General features: G+C 43.1%; 1 protein-coding gene across 2 annotated transcripts; it reads left to right on the forward strand.

The window, feature by feature from the left end:
* The first annotated feature begins 584 nt into the window (after positions 1-584).
* On the forward strand, positions 585-13408 carry gfus.1 (GDP-L-fucose synthase, tandem duplicate 1). Of its 2 annotated transcripts, XM_023997957.2 has the most exons (10): positions 585-675; positions 8624-8784; positions 8935-9049; positions 9370-9498; positions 9586-9659; positions 11684-11817; positions 12364-12495; positions 12606-12685; positions 12844-12943; positions 13153-13408. In XM_023997957.2, exons 2-10 carry the CDS (start codon positions 8624-8626, stop codon positions 13206-13208), a joined length of 981 nt encoding a protein of 326 aa, XP_023853725.1. In that variant the 5' UTR covers positions 585-675; the 3' UTR covers positions 13209-13408. The 2 variants fall into 2 exon arrangements, with proteins under 2 accessions (XP_023853725.1, XP_070302317.1); XM_070446216.1 differs by lacking the exon at positions 9370-9498.
* The last annotated feature ends 7065 nt before the right edge of the window (positions 13409-20473 follow it).

Consider the following 20473-nt stretch of genomic DNA (forward strand, 5'->3'; position numbering starts at 1 on the left):
ATTCACCTTGGTGGTGTGCAGACTGGTTTTATATTATTCTTAACGATTTCGCAAATACCAGAAAAAATGCAACAATATGTCTGTGAAACTATATATTCACAGTATTATGAATTAATTGTTGTTTATTTGGTAGCATTTCGTAGTGTTAGTGATTTTACTAATTGCATTAGTACTGTACAAAGTTAGAGGTGCGCTATTTGAAAGATTCCCCCGCTCCCCCAACCTCGAGCTTCCAGTGGGGAGACCTGAGATCAACCTACCCCCACCCCCCTCTCAATCTCGTACTTCTGAGTGGGAGACCACCCCAGGTAGTAAGTAGCCTGCCTGGCTCACAAACTAGAATCAGGGCGCCACTCCGACAAGGTTAATTCACCCACAGTCCCACACCGTGACATGACATCATTGACGTGACGTGCAAATGAGCGATAGAAAACCGATCGCGCAAATTTGTTTATTTATTTATTCAAGCAAAGTATAAGAGAGTTGTACTCCAGTCTAGTAGGTGGCGGTAATACAACATCTAACAGATGCCAACATCCCTTAAACCTCATCGAAGAAGAAGAACCACGTCCTCCCTTGAGACTGGTGGAGGGTTGACTGTTCAGAATCACAATCCCATTTAATAGAAGCATCTAACTTCATAGCTAGAAAAAGAATCAAGCTCTGGAGTAACTGGTAAGTAAAACACGTTTTATGTAACTGTAGCTAGCTAGCAGTAATAATTGTAGTTTCGATTACAAAGGTTGCTATGTAAAATTCACATTTGATTGCTTTTCCTTCGAAAGCTGTTCGTGACTAGCTAGCTAAGCATTCTCTTGCTGACACACAAGACGGTAACATTGGTTCAGTTCAACCCGCTCAGAAAACGTTATAGCTAGATAACATTTTCTCTTAAATTGCAAAGGCTAGCTAACTATAACATGATGTTCCTCTATGGTCCATGCTTCCTGGCTGATGTTTTGGTCACTTTTGAATGCTGGCGGTGCTTTCACTCTAGTGGTAGCATGAGACGGAGTCTACAACCCACACAAGTGGCTCAGGTAGTGCAGCTCATCCAGGATGGCACATCAATGCGAGCTGTGGCAAGAAGGTTTGCTGTGTCTGTCAGCGTAGTGTCCAGAGCATGGAGGCGCTACCAGGAGACAGGCCAGTACATCAGGAGACGTGGAGGAGGCCGTAGGAGGGCAACAACCCAGCAGCAGGACCGCTACCTCCGCCTTTGTGCAAGGAGTAGCACTGCCAGAGCCCTGCAAAATGACCTCCAGCAGGCCACAAATGTGCATTTGTGGACAACTTTTACTTCTCTACATTTCTAAAGAAAATAATGTACTTTTTACTCCATACATTTCCCCTGACACCCAAAAGTTACATTTTGTATTATGTAACCACTTCCTCTTCAAATCAGGTTTGATTGGAACAAGCGCCTCTTTGTCCGTCCAATGTAGAGCACCTTGCACTATGGACATTCCAATCTGTAGATGACGTGTGGTTTTGCAGTTGATTAAATGCTTGACTTGATACTCCATTTTAGAAGCTGTGTCAACAAAAAACTTTTTCTGTGCAATAAATGGTTGCACTGATTGATTTGAAATGCAAACTTTATTTGCCACATGAGCCGAATACAACAAGTGTAGACTTTACTGTGAAATGCTTACTTACAAGCCCTCAACCAACATTGCAGTTCAAGAAGAAGAAAATATTTACCAAGTAGGCTAAAATAAAAATTAATAATAAAAAGTAACACAATAAGAATAACAATAATGAGGCTATATACAGTTGGCACCGGTACAGAGTCAGTGTGCAGGGGTACATGTTAGTTGAGGTAATCTGTACATGTAGGTGGGGGTGAAGTGACTATACATAGGTAACACACAGCGAGTAGCAGCAGTGTACAAGGAGGGGGGGTAGCAATGTAAATTGTCCGGTGGTGATTTTTATGAATTGTTCAGCAGTCTAATGACTTGGGGGTAGAAGCTGTTGAGGAGCATTTTGGTCCTAGACTTGGCGCTCCGGTACCGCTTGCCGTGCGGTAGCAGAGAAAACTCGGACAATTTTATGTGCTTTCCTCTGACGCTGCCTATTATATAGGTCCTGGATGGCAGGAAGCTTGGCCCCAGTGATGTACTGGGCCGTTCGTACTACCCTCTGTAGCGCCTTACGGTCAGAAGCTGAGCAGTTGCCATACCAGGCGGTGATGCAACCGGTCAGGATGCTCTTGATGGTGCAGCTGAAGAACCTTTTGAGGATCTGGGGACCCATGCCAAATCCTTTGTCTCCTGAGGGGGAAAAGGTTTTGTCGTGCCCTCTTCACGACTGTCTTGGTATGTTTGGACCATGATAGTTTGATGATTCGTCTGAGGGCAAAGCAGGATTTCTTATAAGTGTACGGATTAGCTGCCGCTCCTTGAAAGCGGCAGCTCTAGCCTTTAGCTCGATGCGGATGTTGCCTGTAATCCATGGCTTCTGGTTCGGTATATGTACGTACACTCACTTATCACTTATTGATGAAGCAGATGACTGAGGTGGTGTATTCCTCAATGCCATTGGATGAATCCCGGAACATATTCCAGTCTGGTAGCAAAACAGTCCTGTAGTGTAGCATCCACGTCATCTGACCACTTCCGTATTGAGCGAGTCATTTAAAAGAGCCCCTGGGTTTGTGGTCTAGCCAAGTTTTTGAGTCAGCAGGAAGATAGCTGTGGACTAATTTGTATTTTAGGGTAGGACATCTCTAAAACCTTTTGACTGGTGGCTCTGGGAACACTTTACGTAGTAGCGTATCACTTTGGATGATTCCCCAATTCTTTAAAATAATTTTTAATGTTCTCTGCTTCAGTGCTGTATTTTGTAACAAAGTACACTCTCTGGTGCATCATGAGGCACTCCCCTTCGCAACAAGTTCTCTCTGTCAAGTCGTCCAGCCCTTATACCTGCATCTTTCAGGAACTGAGCTCTGTAGCCACGATTTCAAGAAGCAATTCAGCAGATTTGACACTAGTCTGTTTCCTGATCGCAAATACCGCGGACTCTGTGGAATTGGCCATATGGAATAGCTTCCACTCCAAAAGGCTAAAAGAAAATATCTGCCCTCAGAATGGTATTCCCATCTTTAGGCTTCCTAAAGATTGATGTGTACAAACAACCGTGGTAATTTTTACTGATGTCAAGGTCCAAAAAAAGATTATCCTTGCTGTACTCCATAGTTAGTTTGATATGGTTAATGCTGTTAAGGTATTGGTGAAAGGAAATAAGTTATCCTGAGCCATACCAGAACAGGCAAACATCATCAATATAGCGTCCCCACCTTATAATCCGGTCAAATAACTGTTTTTTTTGTGTGTTTTTTTTTTGAAGGATACATAGTCATTTTCCAATTTACCTACGTACAAACCAGCGTAGAAAAGGCTGTAGCAAGCTCCCATGGCACGTCCTTTGACTTGTTTAAAAAATATGGTCCTGAAAGACAAAGATGTTATTATTGAGAGTCCGTTGAGTCAGTGAGACAATGAATTCTGCGGGAGGCATCTGTCTCAGGCCGGGTACTCAAGAAATGGTGCATAGCTGCCAATCCTTGTTCATGTCCAATGGTGGTGTATAGAGACTCAACATCCATGGCGACTAAAAAGGAAGCTGTACCTATATTGTTCAATTCCTTAATTTTGTTCAATACATCTGTGGTATCTTGAAGATGGACTGGGAGTGAAAAGGCTTAATAGTAAAGTAATCAATGTACTTCAGACTTTTATTACCACTAATGACTGGTCTGCCTGGGGGGGTTTTCAACATTCTTGTGGAATTTTGGAAGAAGATAAAAATGAAGCCATATGTGGGCTGCCATCGGCTACATTTCAGACAATGAGTTCAAATGTATCTTCATTTTCCTTTCTGTGGAGCCCTTTCAATTCAGTTTTTAGGTACTCTGTAGGGTTGACTGTAAGAGATTGGTAGAATTCATCGTTGTCTAATTGACTGTAGGGGGTTTCTCTATTAAGGAGCCAACTGAAAAGTGCATCGTCATCAACGTTGTTGCTTGTGCTGCATTGACCGACTGAAAGCAAGTGTCTCGTGGTCCAGCAACAGCAGATGCGCTCCTTGAGTGACAGAGGGCGGGGCTAGACCTGTGTGGAAATCTGCATGGAGAGGGCACTCCAGTAGTGGAGTGAACTATTTAGAAAATTGCCGTTATACACGTTGTATCGCATTTAAAAATATAAAAAAATAAACATTCAAGTACAGTTATAGAAGGTAAAGTTAAAAACTCAAACCGGTCCATGCCTCAATACCGGTATACCGTAAAATACGGTATAAAATACGGTATACCGCCAAGCCCTAGTATGGAGTTGTGTAGGCGAGTGGTTTGCTGATGTCAACGTTGTGAACAGAGTTCCGCATGGTTGCGGTGCGGTTATGGTATGGGCAGGCATAAGCTACGGACAAAAAACACAATTGCATTTTATCGATGGCAATTTGAATGCACAGAGATACCGTGACGAGATCCTGAGGCCCATTGTCGTGCCATTCATCTGCCGCCATCACCTCATGTTTCAGCATGATAATGTACGGCCCCATGTCGCAATAATCTGTCCACAATTCCTGGAAGCTGAACTGCATACTCACCAGAAATGTCACCCGTTGAGCATGTTGGGATGCTCTGGATCGACGCGTGTTACAGTTCCCGCCAATATTCAGCAATTTCTCATAGCCATTGAAGAAGAGTGGGACAACATCCCAAAGGCCATAATCAACAGCATGATGTGGCAAATAGTGGTCACACAAGATAGACTGGTTTCCTCATCCACACCCCTACTTTTATTTTATTAAGGTACTGTATATGTGACCAACAGATGCATATCTGTATTCCCAGCCGTGAAATCCATAGATTAGGGCCTAATTTATTTCATTCTATTGAATGATATCCTTATGAACTGTAACTCAAAGTATTTTGAAATTGTTGAATGCTGTGTTTACAGTATACATCAAATGTATATTAGGCTAGCTGTTGATTTTGGAAAATATTTCATTTGAAATGTACATGTATACAATTTTGAGGCACAGTCGTAAAGCCCCATTAGTTCTTTTCTTTGGGAAAGTCCAATCCAACAACCATTGAGAAACAGAAAACCCATTGTCAAGTGTTGTCTGCTTCCTCTTTCCTTCATTACAACAAGAATAGGAACTGGGATCTAGAGACAAGATAAAAAGGACATGGTGTACTTTCCACTTAGGCTAAATCTTATCAGATATAATTTTACATTTGTGGTTTGTTTGCTCTTGAAATGTCATCCTTGACGTTACATCCTCTACCTCATCCTGTAAAAAGCCTAGGTCAATACCCTATATTCAACCTAGTTCAAATCTACCCAGATCTATATAAATACTGTTGTGTATTCTATTGCAATCAAGCCAAACATGACAATGAGTGACAGGGAGTTGTGATAGCACAAACAGACTGGCACTCAGGCTAGTAGAAAAACAGACTAACGAGTTTGGTCCACTCCCTCTTTGATTCTTTCTTGGTTACAAAAGGAATTTAATCTGTCATTTCAAAATGCTGGGACAATGCATCATTGCGTCTCGCTACGTGTCCCGGAACCTGTAAGTGTAGGCGTATGTATCACACACCCACCCTTGGACAAACTAGATTATATTGCACCTTGAGTTCATGTTTTTTTTCTATACTGTGTGTGACCTCGTCCCCAGGCTTGACAGAAAGAATGAGCCGGCTGTTGGAGGAGATTAGTCTTTTAGTGACTCTTGTTTAATTGATTCTTGATTCCTATTTCACTAAATTCATCAATCAATTTGGGATAAGTCATTTCCCTGCCATTTGTATGAAGTAACTTTGTAGCCTTCTTCCAAAGTACAGTTGAAGTCAGTAGTTTACATACACTTAGGTTGGAGTCATTAACTCGTTTTTTCAACCTTTCCACACATTTCTTGTTAACAAACTATAGTTTTGGCAAGTCGGTTAGGACATGTATTTTGTGCATGACACAAGTCATTTTTCCAACAATTGTTTACAGACAGATTATTTCACTTATAATTCACTATATCACAATTCCAGTGGGGTCAGAAGTTTACATAGTCGTGGCCAAAAGTTTTGAGAATATTAATCTCCACAAAGTTTTCTGCTTCAGTGTCTTTAGATATTTTTGTCAGATGTTACTATGGAATACTGAAGTATAATTACAAGCATTTCATAAGTGTCAAAGGCTTTTATTGACAATTACATGAAGGTGATGCAGAGTCAATATTTGCAGTGTTTTTCAAGACCTGCAATCCGCCCTGGCATGCTGTCAATTTTTGTTTGACCACCCGCCTCTTGAGGATTGACCAAGTTCTCAATGGGATTAAGGTCTGGGGAGTTTCCTGGCCATGGTCCCAAAATATTGATGTTTTGTTCCCTGAGCCACTTCGTTATCACTTTTGCCTTATGGCAAGGTGCTCCATCATGCTGGAAAAGGCATTGTTCGTCACCAACCTGTTCCTGGATGGTTGGGAGAAATTGCTCTGAGGATGTGTTGAAACCATTCTTTATTCATGGCTGTATTCTTAGGCAAAATTGTGAGTGAGCCCACTCCCTTGGCTGAGAAGCAACCCCACACATGAATGGTCTCAGGATGCTTTACTGTTGGCATGACACAGGACTGATGGTAGCGCTCACCTTGTTTTCTCCGGACAAGCTTTTTTTCCGGATGCCCCAAACAATCGGAAAGGGGATTCATCAGAGAAAATGACTTTAACCCATTCCCCAGCAGTCCAATCCCTGTACCTTTTGTAGAATATCAGTCTGTCCCTGATGTTTTTCATGGAGAGAAGTGGCTTCTTTGCTGCCCTTCTTGACACCAGGCCATCCTCCAAGTCTTCACCTCACTGTGCGTGCAGATGCACTTACACCTGCCTGCTGCCATTCCTGAGCAAGCTCTGTACTGGTGGTGCCCCAATCCCGCAGCTGAATCAACTTTAGGAGATGGTCCTGGCGCTTGCTGGGCTTTCTTGGGCGCCCTGAAGCCTTCTTCATTTGCATGGCAAAGAGGGACTTTGCAATTAATTGCAATTCATCTGATCACTCTTCACAACATTCTGGAGTATATGCAAATTGCCATCATACAAACTGAGGCAGAAGACTTTGAAAATTAATATTTGTTTAATTCTCGAAACTTTTGGCCACGACTGTACACTAAGTTGACTGTGCCTTCAAACAGCTTGGAAAATTACAGGAAATTATGTCAATTAGCCTATCAGAAGCTTCTAAATTAATGACATTTGAGTCAACTGGAGGTGTACCTGTGGCTGTATTTCAAGGCCTACCTTCAAATTCTGTGCCTCTTTACTTGACATCATGGGAAAATCAAAAGAAATCAGCCAAGACCTCAGAAAAAAAAATGTAGACATACACACACGTTCATCTGTACAAACAATAGTACGCAAGTATAAACACCATGGGACCACGCAGGCGTCATACCGCTTAGGAAGGAGACGCGTTCTGTCTCCTAGAGATGAACGTACTTTGGTGCAAAAAGTGCAAATTAATCCCAGAACAACAGCAATGGACCTTGTGAAGATGCTGGAGGAAACACGTACAAAAGTATCTATATCCACAGTAAAATGAGTCCTATATCGACATAACCTGAAAGGCCACTCAGCAAGGAAGAAGCCACTGCTCCAGAAACACCATAAAGAAGCCAGACTACAGTTTGCAACTGCACATGGGGACAAAGATCGTGCTCTTTGGAGAAATGTCCTCTGGTCTGATGAAACAAAAATAACTGCTTGGCCATAATGACCACCGTTATGTTTGGAGGAAAAAGGGGGATGCTCGCAAGCCAAAACACCATCCCAACCGTGAAGCACGGGGGTGGCAGCATCATGTTGTGGGGGTGCGCTGCTGCAGGAGGGACTAGTGCACTTCACAAAATAGATGGCATCATGAGGGAGGGAAATTATGTGGATATATTGAAGCAACATCTCAAGACATCAGTCAGGAAGTTAAAGCTAGGGTCTTCCAAATGGACAATGACCCCAAGCATACTTCCAAAGTTGTGGCAAAATGGCTTAAGGACAACAAAGTCAAGATATTGGAGAGGCCATCAGAAAGCCCTGACCTCAATCCTGTAGAAAATTTGTGGGCAGAACTGAAAAAGCCTGTGCGAGCGAGGAGGCCTACAAACCTGACTCCGTTACACCAGCTCTGTCAGGAGGAATGGGCCAAAATTCACCCAACTTATTGTGGGAAGCTTATGGAAGGCTACCCGAAACGTTCGACCCAAGTTAAACAATTTAAAGGCAATGCTACCAAATACTAATTGAGAGTATGTAAACGTCTGACCCACTGGGAATGTGATGAAATAAATCCTTCTCTCTACTATTATTCTGACATTTCACATTCTTAAAATAAAGTGGTAATCCTAACTGACCTAAAACAGGGAATTTTTACTAGGATTAAATGTCAGGAATTGTGGAACTGAGTTTAAGGTGTATGTACACGGCCAAGGTGTATGTAAACTTCCGACTTCAACTGTAGGTTATCTTGAACTTCACTGATCTACAGATTGTAAGCAATTCACTGTTTCTCTTTCCCGCTCCCCTCCCCCCATTTCTCTCTCTGTGTGTGCGTGCGCAGATGGGAGATCGTACAGTGGATCAAAATGGTCCTATGCGGGTGTTGGTGACTGGGGGGACTGGTCTGGTGGGCAGGGCCATAGAACATGTGGTCAAAGAAGAGGGAGGAGCGCGGGAGGGAGAGGAGTGGATCTTCCTCTCCTCTAAGGACGCAAACCTCATGTGAGAGCTACACACACACACACACACACACACACACCTGACCCAACATTCCCTCGCCTGCCTCAGTCCTTGCTCTGGGTGGCTTTGTAGCCCAGCCTCTGAGTTCCTGTGCCTTTGAAAAGTCAAGATAACTTGTGTGTGCTCCCTCAGGGACATGGGTGAGACACGGGCAGTGTTTCAGAAGCACCAGCCCACCCACATCATCCACCTGGCAGCCATGGTGGGAGGGCTCTTCAAGAACATGAGGGCCAACCTAGACTTCTGGGTAAGTGGTTCAGGAGTTGTGATGAAACGGGCTGCATCCCGATTCTCCACACTGTTCCCAAAGTGTGCACTTGCACAATTTTCTCACATTACTTTTACAAAGGTGGAAACTTTTACAAATCCTATGTCTAAAAATCCATGATGGGGAGTGTGCAAGTTGACACATCCCCATTGGCACCCTAATCACTAACTATAGGCCCTGGTCAGAAGTAGTACACTACAGTATATCGTGAATAGGGTGCCAATGGGGACTCAAAGTTATCCATCCATGTGTGATTTTGATCATGTTTATTTACCAATGTATTCATCCATGTTCTCCAGAGGAACAATATCTACATCAATGACAACGTTCTTCAGGCAGCACACGAGGTAGACGCTGTCAGGGTGGTCTCTTGTCTCTCCACCTGCATCTTCCCTGACAAGACCACCTACCCCATTGACGAGACCATGGTAACGGCTTGTGTGTGTGTGTGTGTTGTAGACATGATGGTAGTAGACATGATGGTAGTTGACTATCTCTTACTTATTATCTTGCAGATCCACAACGGCCCTCCTCACGAGTCTAACTTTGGCTACTCCTATGCTAAGAGAATGATCGATGTCCACAATAGGTGTGTTCTTGTTTTATTTAAAGAGATTCTCAGGTACTTTTTAGCCAGTTATGAAACTAGCGCTCACGAGACAAAAGTGGTCCCCGAAATGTGCGTACTATGCCACATATGTGCCGATATGTGCACCACGTCATTGTGATTTTTATCTCGCTCTGCTGTGTGCATCTTCCTAGCTGTCACTCAAATGGCAAGGGGCTAAAGCTGATTGGCTGGAACTCGAATTGCAAGGGAGCTGGCTCACAGTAAAACAAATTGGGGGAAATGGCGCAGCTCAGCTTCCAGAAAACAGTCGCTTTCAAACTAGGGATGTCGTGGCTAATTGAGGTAAGACAGTAATTCTGCTCATAGATTATGCATGTGTAAACTACACATTAACACATCCAGCCCAAAGCGGGAGGTTTAAAAAAAATACTTAGTAGTCGCCAAAGTTCCGGAGCATGTCTTTAACCTTTATTACAAGGGAGACTAGAAGGGTATACTACGATTTCAAGCTAGATCTACTCACGGTTTTCTAAAGCTAGCCAGCTTCAGTTACCTTCGTGTTCCAGCTCTGGCTGCATCTGTACAACGACCATGGATATAGCTTGTCCTGCTAAAGCTAGCAGGCATGTAACTGTGTGCATGTCGCACGTGGCTCGTCGAACGCGGAACTCTTCGTTGGGATAATGCTGAAACATCAATCCAAGAGTTATCTTGCAAATTTAGCAGGCTATGGTGTGAAATTAGGCTTGATGAAGTGCCGTCTTCATCTTATTACTTCATGACGATTTTTTTTGATTTTATCAATGTTAGTTCTGAAGGATTCGTTGCCATAGAAATGTACCTGGCTAAAAGGTGAGCCAATTCAGTGGTACCGGTTATCCCGAGTTAAACTCCTCAAACCAAGTGCGTAGTATGGCCAAAAGTATGTGGACCCCCCCATTCAAATTGAATTAGACTATTTCAGCCACACTCATTGTAGAAAATCGTGCTCACAGCCTTGCATTCTCCATAAACGTTGGCAGTAGAATGCACCGTACTGAAGAGCTCAGTGCCTTTTCAACATGGCGCTTTCATAGGATGCCACCTTTCCAACAAGTCAGTTCATCAAGTTTCTTCCCTGCTAGAGCTACCTCGGTTAACTGTAAGTGCTGTTATTGTGAAGTGAAAACGTACAGGAGCAACAACTTGTCAGCCGCCATGACTACCTCATGGCGGCTGACAAGTTGTTGCTCCTGTACGTTTTCACTAGGCCACAAGCTCTCAGAACGGGACTGCCGAGTGCTGAAGCGCCTAGCGTCATCATGCGCAATGCCAAGCGTTGACTGGAGTGGTGTTAAGCATGCTGCCATTGGACTCTGGAGTCGAGGAAACGTTTTCTCTGGAGTGTTGAATCCCGCTTCACCATCTGGCAGTCCGACGGATGAATCTGGGTTTGGCGGATGCCAGGAGAATGCTACCTGCTCCAATGCATAGTGCCAACTTTAAAGCTTGGTGGAGGAGGAATAATGGTCTGGGGCTGTTTTTCATGTGTCGGGCTAGGCCCCTTAAATTCAGTGAAGGGAAATCTTAACGCTACAGCATACAATGACATTCTATAAGATTCTGTGTTTCCTGTTTCAGCATGACAATGCCCCCGTTCACAAAGCGAGGTACATACAGAAATGGTTTGTGGAGATTGGTGTGTAAGAACTTGACTGGCCGGCACAGAGCCCTGACCTCAACCCCATCTAACACCTTTGGGATGAATTGGAACACCGACTGCAAGCCAGGCCTAATCGTCCAATATCAGTGCCTGACCTCAATAATGCTCTTGTGGCTGAATGGAAGCAAGTCCCTGCAGCAATGTTCCAACATCTAGTGGAAATCCTTCCCAGAAGAGTGGATACTGTTGTGGGAGCAAAGTGGGACCAACTTCATTTTAATGCCCATGATTTTGGATGGGCAGGTGTCCAAATACTTTTGGCCATGTAGTGTATATGGCTCTGTGTGTGTGTGTTCATGGATTAGTGGGTTATGTGTGTGTGTGTGTGTGTGTGTTGCAGGGCGTATCACCAGAAGCATGGGCGGTGCTACACAGCAGTGATACCAACAAATGTGTTTGGTCCTCATGATAACTTCAACATTGAGGATGGACATGTACTACCAGGTCTCATACACAAAGCCTACATTGCTCAGAGTAAGATAACAACTACACAACACTCACTAATAGCTATAACGATATCTATTTCTTTATTCTCCAGCCAACTGTAGCCTGCTTTCTTTTTGGAGTCTGTATACTGCAATTCGGTGTATAGCTCTGAATGTGTATAACATTTATTAAATGTATAAAACCTTTACAGTATACCCCCCTACATCTAATCTCTGTTAATCCAGATTCGCAGAACTTGGTCAGCTGCGGGATTAACTCTGTGTTCATAGTGTTAGAAATTCATAGTTCTGCCAAAAACGACGTCTCCACGCTCACGAAAGGAAGCTCTTAGCCAAAGAACCTCTTTTCTGATCCGTGTGGGCACATGCACGAAGCACTCGAGGCAAAGCAGTTTTAGCACCACCTTCGCCCAATCTTAATACGTCCAATTAACCAGTGAGAACTTTTAAAAATAACTGAACTAATGCTGCTCGGATCTCACACATCCCTGGTAGATTCTCTCTGTCTACATGCAGAATCTGCCCACGGGAAATTATATTTCTTCTAACAAGTCTTCACTCATCCGTGTGTTAGAGGAGGGCAGTCCGTTGGTGGTGTGGGGCTCAGGAACTCCCAGAAGGCAGTTCATCTACTCATTGGACCTGGCTCATCTCTTCCTCTGGGTGCTGAGAGAGTACCATGAGGTGGACCCCATTATACTGTCTGGTGAGCCTTGCGCGTGCGCGCACACACACACACACGCATAAACACACACATTAAGCAAAAAAATATTTTCAGGATTCAGTGTTGTCTCCCTCTCTCGCTTTGTATTTTAGTTGGCGAGGAGGATGAGGTGTCCATCAAGGAGGCAGCCGAGGCCGTCGTCGAGGCGCTGGGATTCAAAGGTCAAGTGACTGTATCCTTTCACCTGGCTGCATGGCCAGATTACAGCGCTAACACACACCACACTCCCTCTCTCTTGTACTCATTCTCTCGCTATCCACACGCACAACCTGCCAGTAGTAGTGGCAGTGGTACCCGTGTGTGTTTGATTCCCTAACTCATGACCTCCAGTATGACACTACCAAATCGGACGGTCAGTTCAAGAAGACTGCCAGCAATGCCAAGCTGCTGCGGCACCACCCCAACTTCACCTTTACCCCCTTCAAACAAGGTACCTACTTCTCCAACGCCGGCAATTAGGGAAAAAAACTAAATAGATTGGGACGATTTTTTAAAAACATTATTTTATTTGCACATTGAACCATGTTGCACACCGTAGTTCAAAAACTGTTGTGCTAAAACAATGTATCTGTATTCGGCCATCTTTTTATTAACGTTCGCAATTGCTGATTCTCCTTGTTGTTTTTCCCTCTGTCACAGCCTTGAAGCAGACGTGTGATTGGTTCGTGGCCAATTACGACAACGCCCGCAAGTGAATATTCCTTCAATCTGATTGAGTCATGGGTAACTGCATACATGGAGTGTGTCTGAAAGTGGGAGGATCAACAGAGCGGGTGTATGGAAAGCGAATCAGCTAATTGGGCAATTTGTTGCCACTCAAGACCGTTTTGCGTGGCAGATTGGGCTGCACGACGAGTTGATTGTTGACAACTGTAGCATTTTAGCTAACCCTTTTCCTAACCTACCACCAGGGTTGGGTAGGTTACATTCTAAATGTAATGTTAGGTACCTGTCCAAAATTGTAATCAATGTGAGTGTGTTGCTATGGGTTATAGTAGTAAAAGCCAAATTCAATATTTTACCTCCCCCCAAACATTGGTGATACCTACAGGGGTCCTACAATTTTAAATCAAATACCTAAATAATTCATGGTATGACCGTCTTAAAACAATTCCATATGTTAGTTTAGTAAAATCCCCCCTGATGTTACATCCATCGCTGTTGATCCACTCACTTCTTTTGAAACTCCCACTATTCAGTCACACTTCAAGTATGCAGTTACCTATACTTGATCTGACTGGCTGTCAAGCAACCAGTCCCAGGAAGACAGGAGCAGGAAGAGGAGGTCGTGGGGAGTCAAACCTTCAGGAGCTGAAGGTTCTAGAACTGAAGAATGTACTCGTCAGACCTCACATGAAGAACGTTATCTGCCATCTTGTCAGATTGATGTGGGCTCGTGCTGGAGTGAGGGGAATTGACAGTGTAGCTTGTAGTGTGAGTTTATCTCTCAGTATTGTGGAATGATTATCATGTTAAATGTAGGTGTCGGCATGCACATTACATTCGTGCGAACGCCAATAAATTACAGAAGATGAAATGTGGTCCTGATCATGTCGCTGAAATTCCTTGAATGTGAAGTTTGGGCTTGTCTGAACGTTCTGTCTAAACCGCTTTGGATGAGTCCCAAACTGCCTCATATTCCCAATATAATATTCCCACTACTGTGGACCAGAGACCTATGGCACAATGTAGGGAATAGGGTACCATTTGGGACGCATCCTATCAAATGATGTCTAGTGACCAGATGGACTCCACTGTCTCATCTCCCCTGTCCCCCTCGCTATAATCATGCCTACACCATAGGAATAGAATTGTCCAAAAATAAACCACAATAGGAAGGCTCTGGTGAATTCTGTTCAGAGTGGGCTGTTCACACTACTCTCAATTTGTCTACTGTATCATCTGATGCATGTTGAGTTTTATATTTTTGTTCACTATACAACAATTTCAAAGATTTTACTGAGTTCATATAAGGAAATCACTCAATTGAAATATGTTCATTAGGTCCTTATCTATGGCTTTCACATGACTGGGAATACAGATACCTTAATAAAAGGAAAATGGATTTTGTCACGGTATCTCTGTGTATTCAAATTGCCTTAGATAAAATGCAATTGTGTTCATTGTCCATAGCTTATGCCTGCCCACACCAAAACCCCACTGCCACCATCGGGCACTCCGTTGACATCAGCAAACCACTCGCACGCACGACTCCATATGTGGTCTGCGGTCGGGAGGCTGGTTGGACACACTGACAAATTCTCTAAAACAACGTTTGAGGCAGCTTATGGTAGAGAAATTAACTTTAAATTATTTGGCAACAGCTCTGGTGGACATTCCTGCAGTCAGCATGCCAATTGCACTCTCCCTCAACTTGAGACATCTGTGGCATTGTGGTGTGACAACCGCACATTTGATTGGCCATATGTCTCCAGCACAAGGTACACCTGTGTAATGAGCATGCTGTTTAATCAGCTTCCTGTTATGCCACACCTGTAAGGTGGAAGGATTATCTTGGCCAAGAAAAATGCCCACTAACGGATGTAAACAAATATGTGCACAAGATTTGAGCGAAAAGCTTTTTGTGCGTATGGAACATTTCTGGGATCTTTTATTTCATCTCATGAAACATGGGACCAACACTTTACATGTTTATTTGTCCAGTGTAGAATACTAGGTGGTTTGAGAGGTTATTTTATATCTTTCTTTACAAAAAACAAATTGTTTTAAAGGGTGCAGTATGTATATTGGTGGCGGGCTGAGAATAAATCAAGAATGCTTATTTTAACCACTAAGTCTGGGTGTCATTGTACAACTACTTTCAGTCTTGCCTTGGTGCAGAACAGTGAAGCAGTGTTGTGGCTCCTGGGTGATGTTCTCTAGGATCAACTTACCCTACCCCAATCCTAACCTTAACCATTAGTGGGGGAAATTCACCCCAGACCAGGGAAACTTCATTCTACACCATGTGGGGTGAGGTAAGGCATGTGGAACACCTGTCTGGTTGATCAGTGGTGTAGAGATTTTAAATTCTGAGCTAAATCTGTTGCAATTCATCATTTCAATGCTCTGAGACCTGTTTTTGGTGTTCAGTGTCCCCATAAATTTACAAAAATACTTGGGAGTGACCTACCAGGGGAGTATTCATTTGTGAATTTTCCAACTTGCTAACGCGTAGAACGATGATCCTGAGTTTCCGACTTGGGAAGTTTCAGAATGAGCCAATATGAAGCTCTACATAAATAATGTACATTCATTTCAACACGAAGGTTCCCAGTTTCTGATGGCATGTGAATGTGGCATAATTTCAAATTAGATTAATAATGGATTCTCGAGCCGGTTTCCCAGACACAGATTAAGGCTAGTCTTGGACTAAAGGCAAACTCATTTTAGAATCTCCATAGTCCAGGACTAGGCTTAATCTGTGTCTGGGAAGCCATCCCCTAGTCAACTAATATAGTCAAAGCGTGTCATTGAACTTTCTTTTCACGTACTTTCCTTTAAGATGTATCATTTACTAATTGAATGTGGTATGCAGTGTCCTGCTCTTCCCAGATGACAAGGGCACATAGTATAATCATTTCTAACTTTGCGTTATTGAAATAATATGCTTTTCAGGCAAAAACATTTGTATAGGTGACGTTCAAACTCAAAGTATCAAAATAGTTCAGAGAAGGAAGAAAAATCTTCCCAACCTCATGGTCCAAACCTTTAGTCAAGTCAAGAGTACCTTATTCGAGCAATTTAGTGCTTTATGGGCAAATCTTAACTGCTACTTAAGACCAATTTTATTTAGTCTCCCATTGACATCAATACATGACTAAGGGAAAATTCAACTTCAGTGAATGTTAGAATTTTCTCCCTAGTCCTCTCTATAACTCAAATGCAAACAACCTTAGCAAAGAGACTGGTCTATCATGCATACTGTACACACAGAGTGCAAACAATCCTGCCTCCATAATCCCTTGTAGAATATTGTAACTTTGTGTAGTACTGTAATAAAGCTTGAGACCACAGCTTTACCACAGTACTTTCACATTTGCAGCCAGACAGAGGCGAGTATCCTCCTATACAGGATGTCACAGGCAAGTGCTTTCATCCACACAGACATACGGTTAATACTCATGATAACTGGTCATTGCTTTAGAGACGGCAACAGAGAAACCATGGTAACTAAATTGGTTAAAAGAAAAATAAGAGTAGGAGAATATCCCAGGTACTTACTGGTCCTCCTGGGAGGATGATCACATGACTACTTACTGGTCCTCCTGGGAGGATGATCACATGACGGGAGTCGAGTAGGGCACACTAGCAAAAATGTTTGCAAAGGAAAACATCAGTGTTCTTATTCTGAAAATTTCAGGTAGTACCTCACCACTTCCTCCATCGATTTACTGCCACCTGTAGTTATGGAACATTTCCTCACAAGTATAATTCATTGGCTGATCTGTCTTGGTGACCTGAATAGAATTATATGATCCTTCCTTAACCCATAGGAAGTCCCACGCAATTAACTACTTTGAAATGGTGGAAGTCTTCAATGGGCTTTTGGGCACTAGAGTCCCCGATCTCTATTCCCTACATAATGCACTACTTTTGACCAGTGTGCCCTGGTCAAAAGTAGTGCCCTATACAGGAAATAGGGTGCCATTTGGGATGCAGCCAGGGTGTTGTTCAGAGGCAGTTGTAGAAGATATACCCACCCTCGTGGACATGGCAGTACCCCTGTCCCAGCACCGCCATATTCTTACATGGCTGTCCCGTCCTGGTAGTGCCATTGCACAGCTGACCGCCAGACACAGAGCTACCAGGGGACAGGAGGAGAGAGAGGGAAGAGAAAATGAGCATGTTTGAGGAGATCAGTTTGAGCAAGGTAATAGCTAATTAGCTAAGAATAGCTAATCTTGATCACATAATGAGTAGTTATTTGAGATACAAAGTGATTTGTAAATCAGGGATTCTGTGCAGCCCGGCTGTAATGTAGTCAATCTGAAACGTGCACTTTGTATGTCTGTCCCTCGGTCTTGTGCCTGTCAAATGGTGAAAATTATATTTCTATATTAAATTAACAGGAGAAAGTGGAAGATGTTTAAACTCCAGTGTTTTGAGAGTGGACAATTGTTGGTCATTTAAGGAAATATGTTTTTTGACCTCCAGAGCTGGTCCAACTTGTATCAAATACCTCTGTGATCAAATCAGTCTACTAGCCCACCACAGTACAACACCACAGTACAAGTAACCATTTGTTCCTCTATAAACATATTGTATGGGGTGTGGCATAAAGGGATCTTATATGATGTCATCATTGGTAGGGCTGTGGCAGCCATTTAATTTTGTCAGACGGTTATTGTCACGCAAAAGACTGCCGGTCTCACGGTAATTGACCGTTAATTAACAAAGTTTAGCATCTCCAGGCCTCCCTCCACTTATACAAGCCGCCGATACGTGCTTTTGGAAGATCTACATTTTTTTTTTAATCTAATAATTCCATTTAATATACACCATCACAATAAATCCATTATTTTAGTCAGGTCTAAAGAAACACATGAAGAAAATGCTTTTCAGAAGAACTATGCTATGTTCCATGCCATAGGCTGTAGGCTTGTTCATTTAGCTGACAAAATGTTTTTTATAAGTCCCGTTCCATTTTATATTATATAATTTTATAGTAAGAAGAATAGAATTGAACTTAGCTGAATAAAATAGAAATTATATTTATCCCATTCCGGAGCGAGTGCTCATATGAAGTGGATATGTTGAGCCTAAAAGTGATCACTTGAAACACGTCTATTACGCTAGATTTAGAGTTATTTGGCAACTTTAGTTGTGAATGATACAAATCTAAAGTATCAGAAAAAAAAAATATGGGCTGCATGATGTGACTATAGGTTATTGATGCTGTCTCTGTAGGCCATCTATCTGATGCTGTCTCATAAAAGAGTATGACATTGTTGCCGCCCGTAGCATTGAATGCAAGGGAAGCCAGTGAGCATTTGATCTCCCTTGATAAAACATTTTTATAATATAATAGTCAATCAACATTGCACTAAACTGAGTGAGCTCAACTGTGAATGGTCCTGATGTACCATAAAAGAAAAGTGTCAAGGGCTTCCCTCCAATCACATCGAGAGCAACACCTCATTGACAGAAACAACTTGAATTGTTGTCCTCTGATGGCTAGTTAGCTAGCTAAAATTGTCCCTTTCCTCAATTAGCCATTGATGGAGATAGGGATTTGAACTTGTGGTTTTACTTCATTCTCCGTGCTGGCCAATGATTAACAGTGATTCTAATCCAACCCTAAATTCATACATTGTGCCCCTGGCCTAAGAGGATGGGGGTTCAATATGTAGCTAGATGGAGAAGGCTAATGTTGAAGAAGGCTAACTAACTTTGCCCATGAAAGGAAGTTAGGCTAGTGAGCAAGCATTTTAGTCAGGTAGCCTAGGACAACAAATACTAAAAGTGTGTACTGTATGACAGAGTACAGGATGGCATTGGCATTTCTCTACAAGTAGGGTGAGTCAACATGTTTCTTCTATTTCCACACACGCACAAATCAGAACCATGGACTGTTTTGCTAGCACAGACTGGAATATGTTCCGTGATTCATCCAATGGCATTGAGGAGTATACCACCTCAGACATCGGCTTCATCAATAAGTGCATTGACGACGTCATCCCCACAGTGATCATACGTACATATCCCAACCAGAAGCAATGGATTACAGGCAACATCCGCACCGAGCTAAACGCTAGAGCTGACATTTTCAAGAGTGGGACACTAATCCGGACGCTTATAAGAAATCCTGCTATGCTCTCAGATGAACCATCAAACAGGCAAAGCCTCAATACAGGGCTAAGATTGGTAATCGTACTAGATGGATTACCAGGGCATGTACTCAGAGCATGCATGGACCAACTGGCAAGTGTCTTCACTGACATTTTCAACCTTTCCCTGACCGAGTCTGTAATACCCATGTTTCAAGCAGACCAACATAGTCTTTGTGCCCAATAATGCGAAGGTAACCTGCCTAAATGACTACTGCCCCATAGCACTCACATCAGCAGCCATGAAGTGCTTTGAAAGGCTGGTCATGGCTCACATCAACACCATTATCCTGGAAACCCTAGACCCACTCCAATTCGCATACTGCCCCAAAAGATCCACAGATGACGCAATCTCAATCGCACTCCACACTGCCCTTTCCCACCTGGACAAAAAGAACACCTATGTGAGAATACTGTTCATTGACTACAGCTCAGTGTTCAACACCATAGTGCCCACAAAGCTCATCACTAAGCTAAGGATCCTGGGACTAAACACCTCCCTCTGCAACTGGATCCTGGACTTCAAGTTCCTTGGTGTCCACATCACTAACAAACTACAGTACCATGGTCCAAACACACCAAGACAGTCGTGAAGAGGGCACAACAACACATTTTCCCCCTCGGGAGACTGAAAAGATTTGGCATGGTCCCCAGATTCTCAAGCTCTACAGCTGCACCATCGAGAGCATCCTAACCAGTTGCATCACTGCCTGGTATGGCAACTGCTCGGCAGTTGACCGTAAGGCGCTACAGAGGGTAGTGCGTATGGCCCAATACATCACTGGGGCCAAACTTCCTGCCATCCAGGAGCTATATACTAGGCAGGTCAGAGGAAGGCCCCAAAAATGTCAAAAACTCCAGTCACCTAAGTCATAGACTGTTCTCTCTGCTACCGCATGGCAAGTGGTATCGGAGCAACAAGTCTAGGTCCAAAAGGCTCCTTAACAGCTTCTTCCCCCAAGCTATAAGACTGCTGAACAATTAATCAAATGGCCACCCAGACTATTTACATTGACATATAGCTGTACAGTGCCTTGCAAAAGTATTCATCCCCCTTGGTGTTTTTCCTATTTTGTTGCATTACAACCTGTAATTTAAATGGATTTTTATTTGGATTTCATGTAATGGAC

The sequence above is a fragment of the Salvelinus sp. IW2-2015 genome, linkage group LG13 (genome assembly GCF_002910315.2).
Source record: "Salvelinus sp. IW2-2015 linkage group LG13, ASM291031v2, whole genome shotgun sequence".
In the NCBI taxonomy this organism is placed as follows: domain Eukaryota; kingdom Metazoa; phylum Chordata; class Actinopteri; order Salmoniformes; family Salmonidae; genus Salvelinus; species Salvelinus sp. IW2-2015.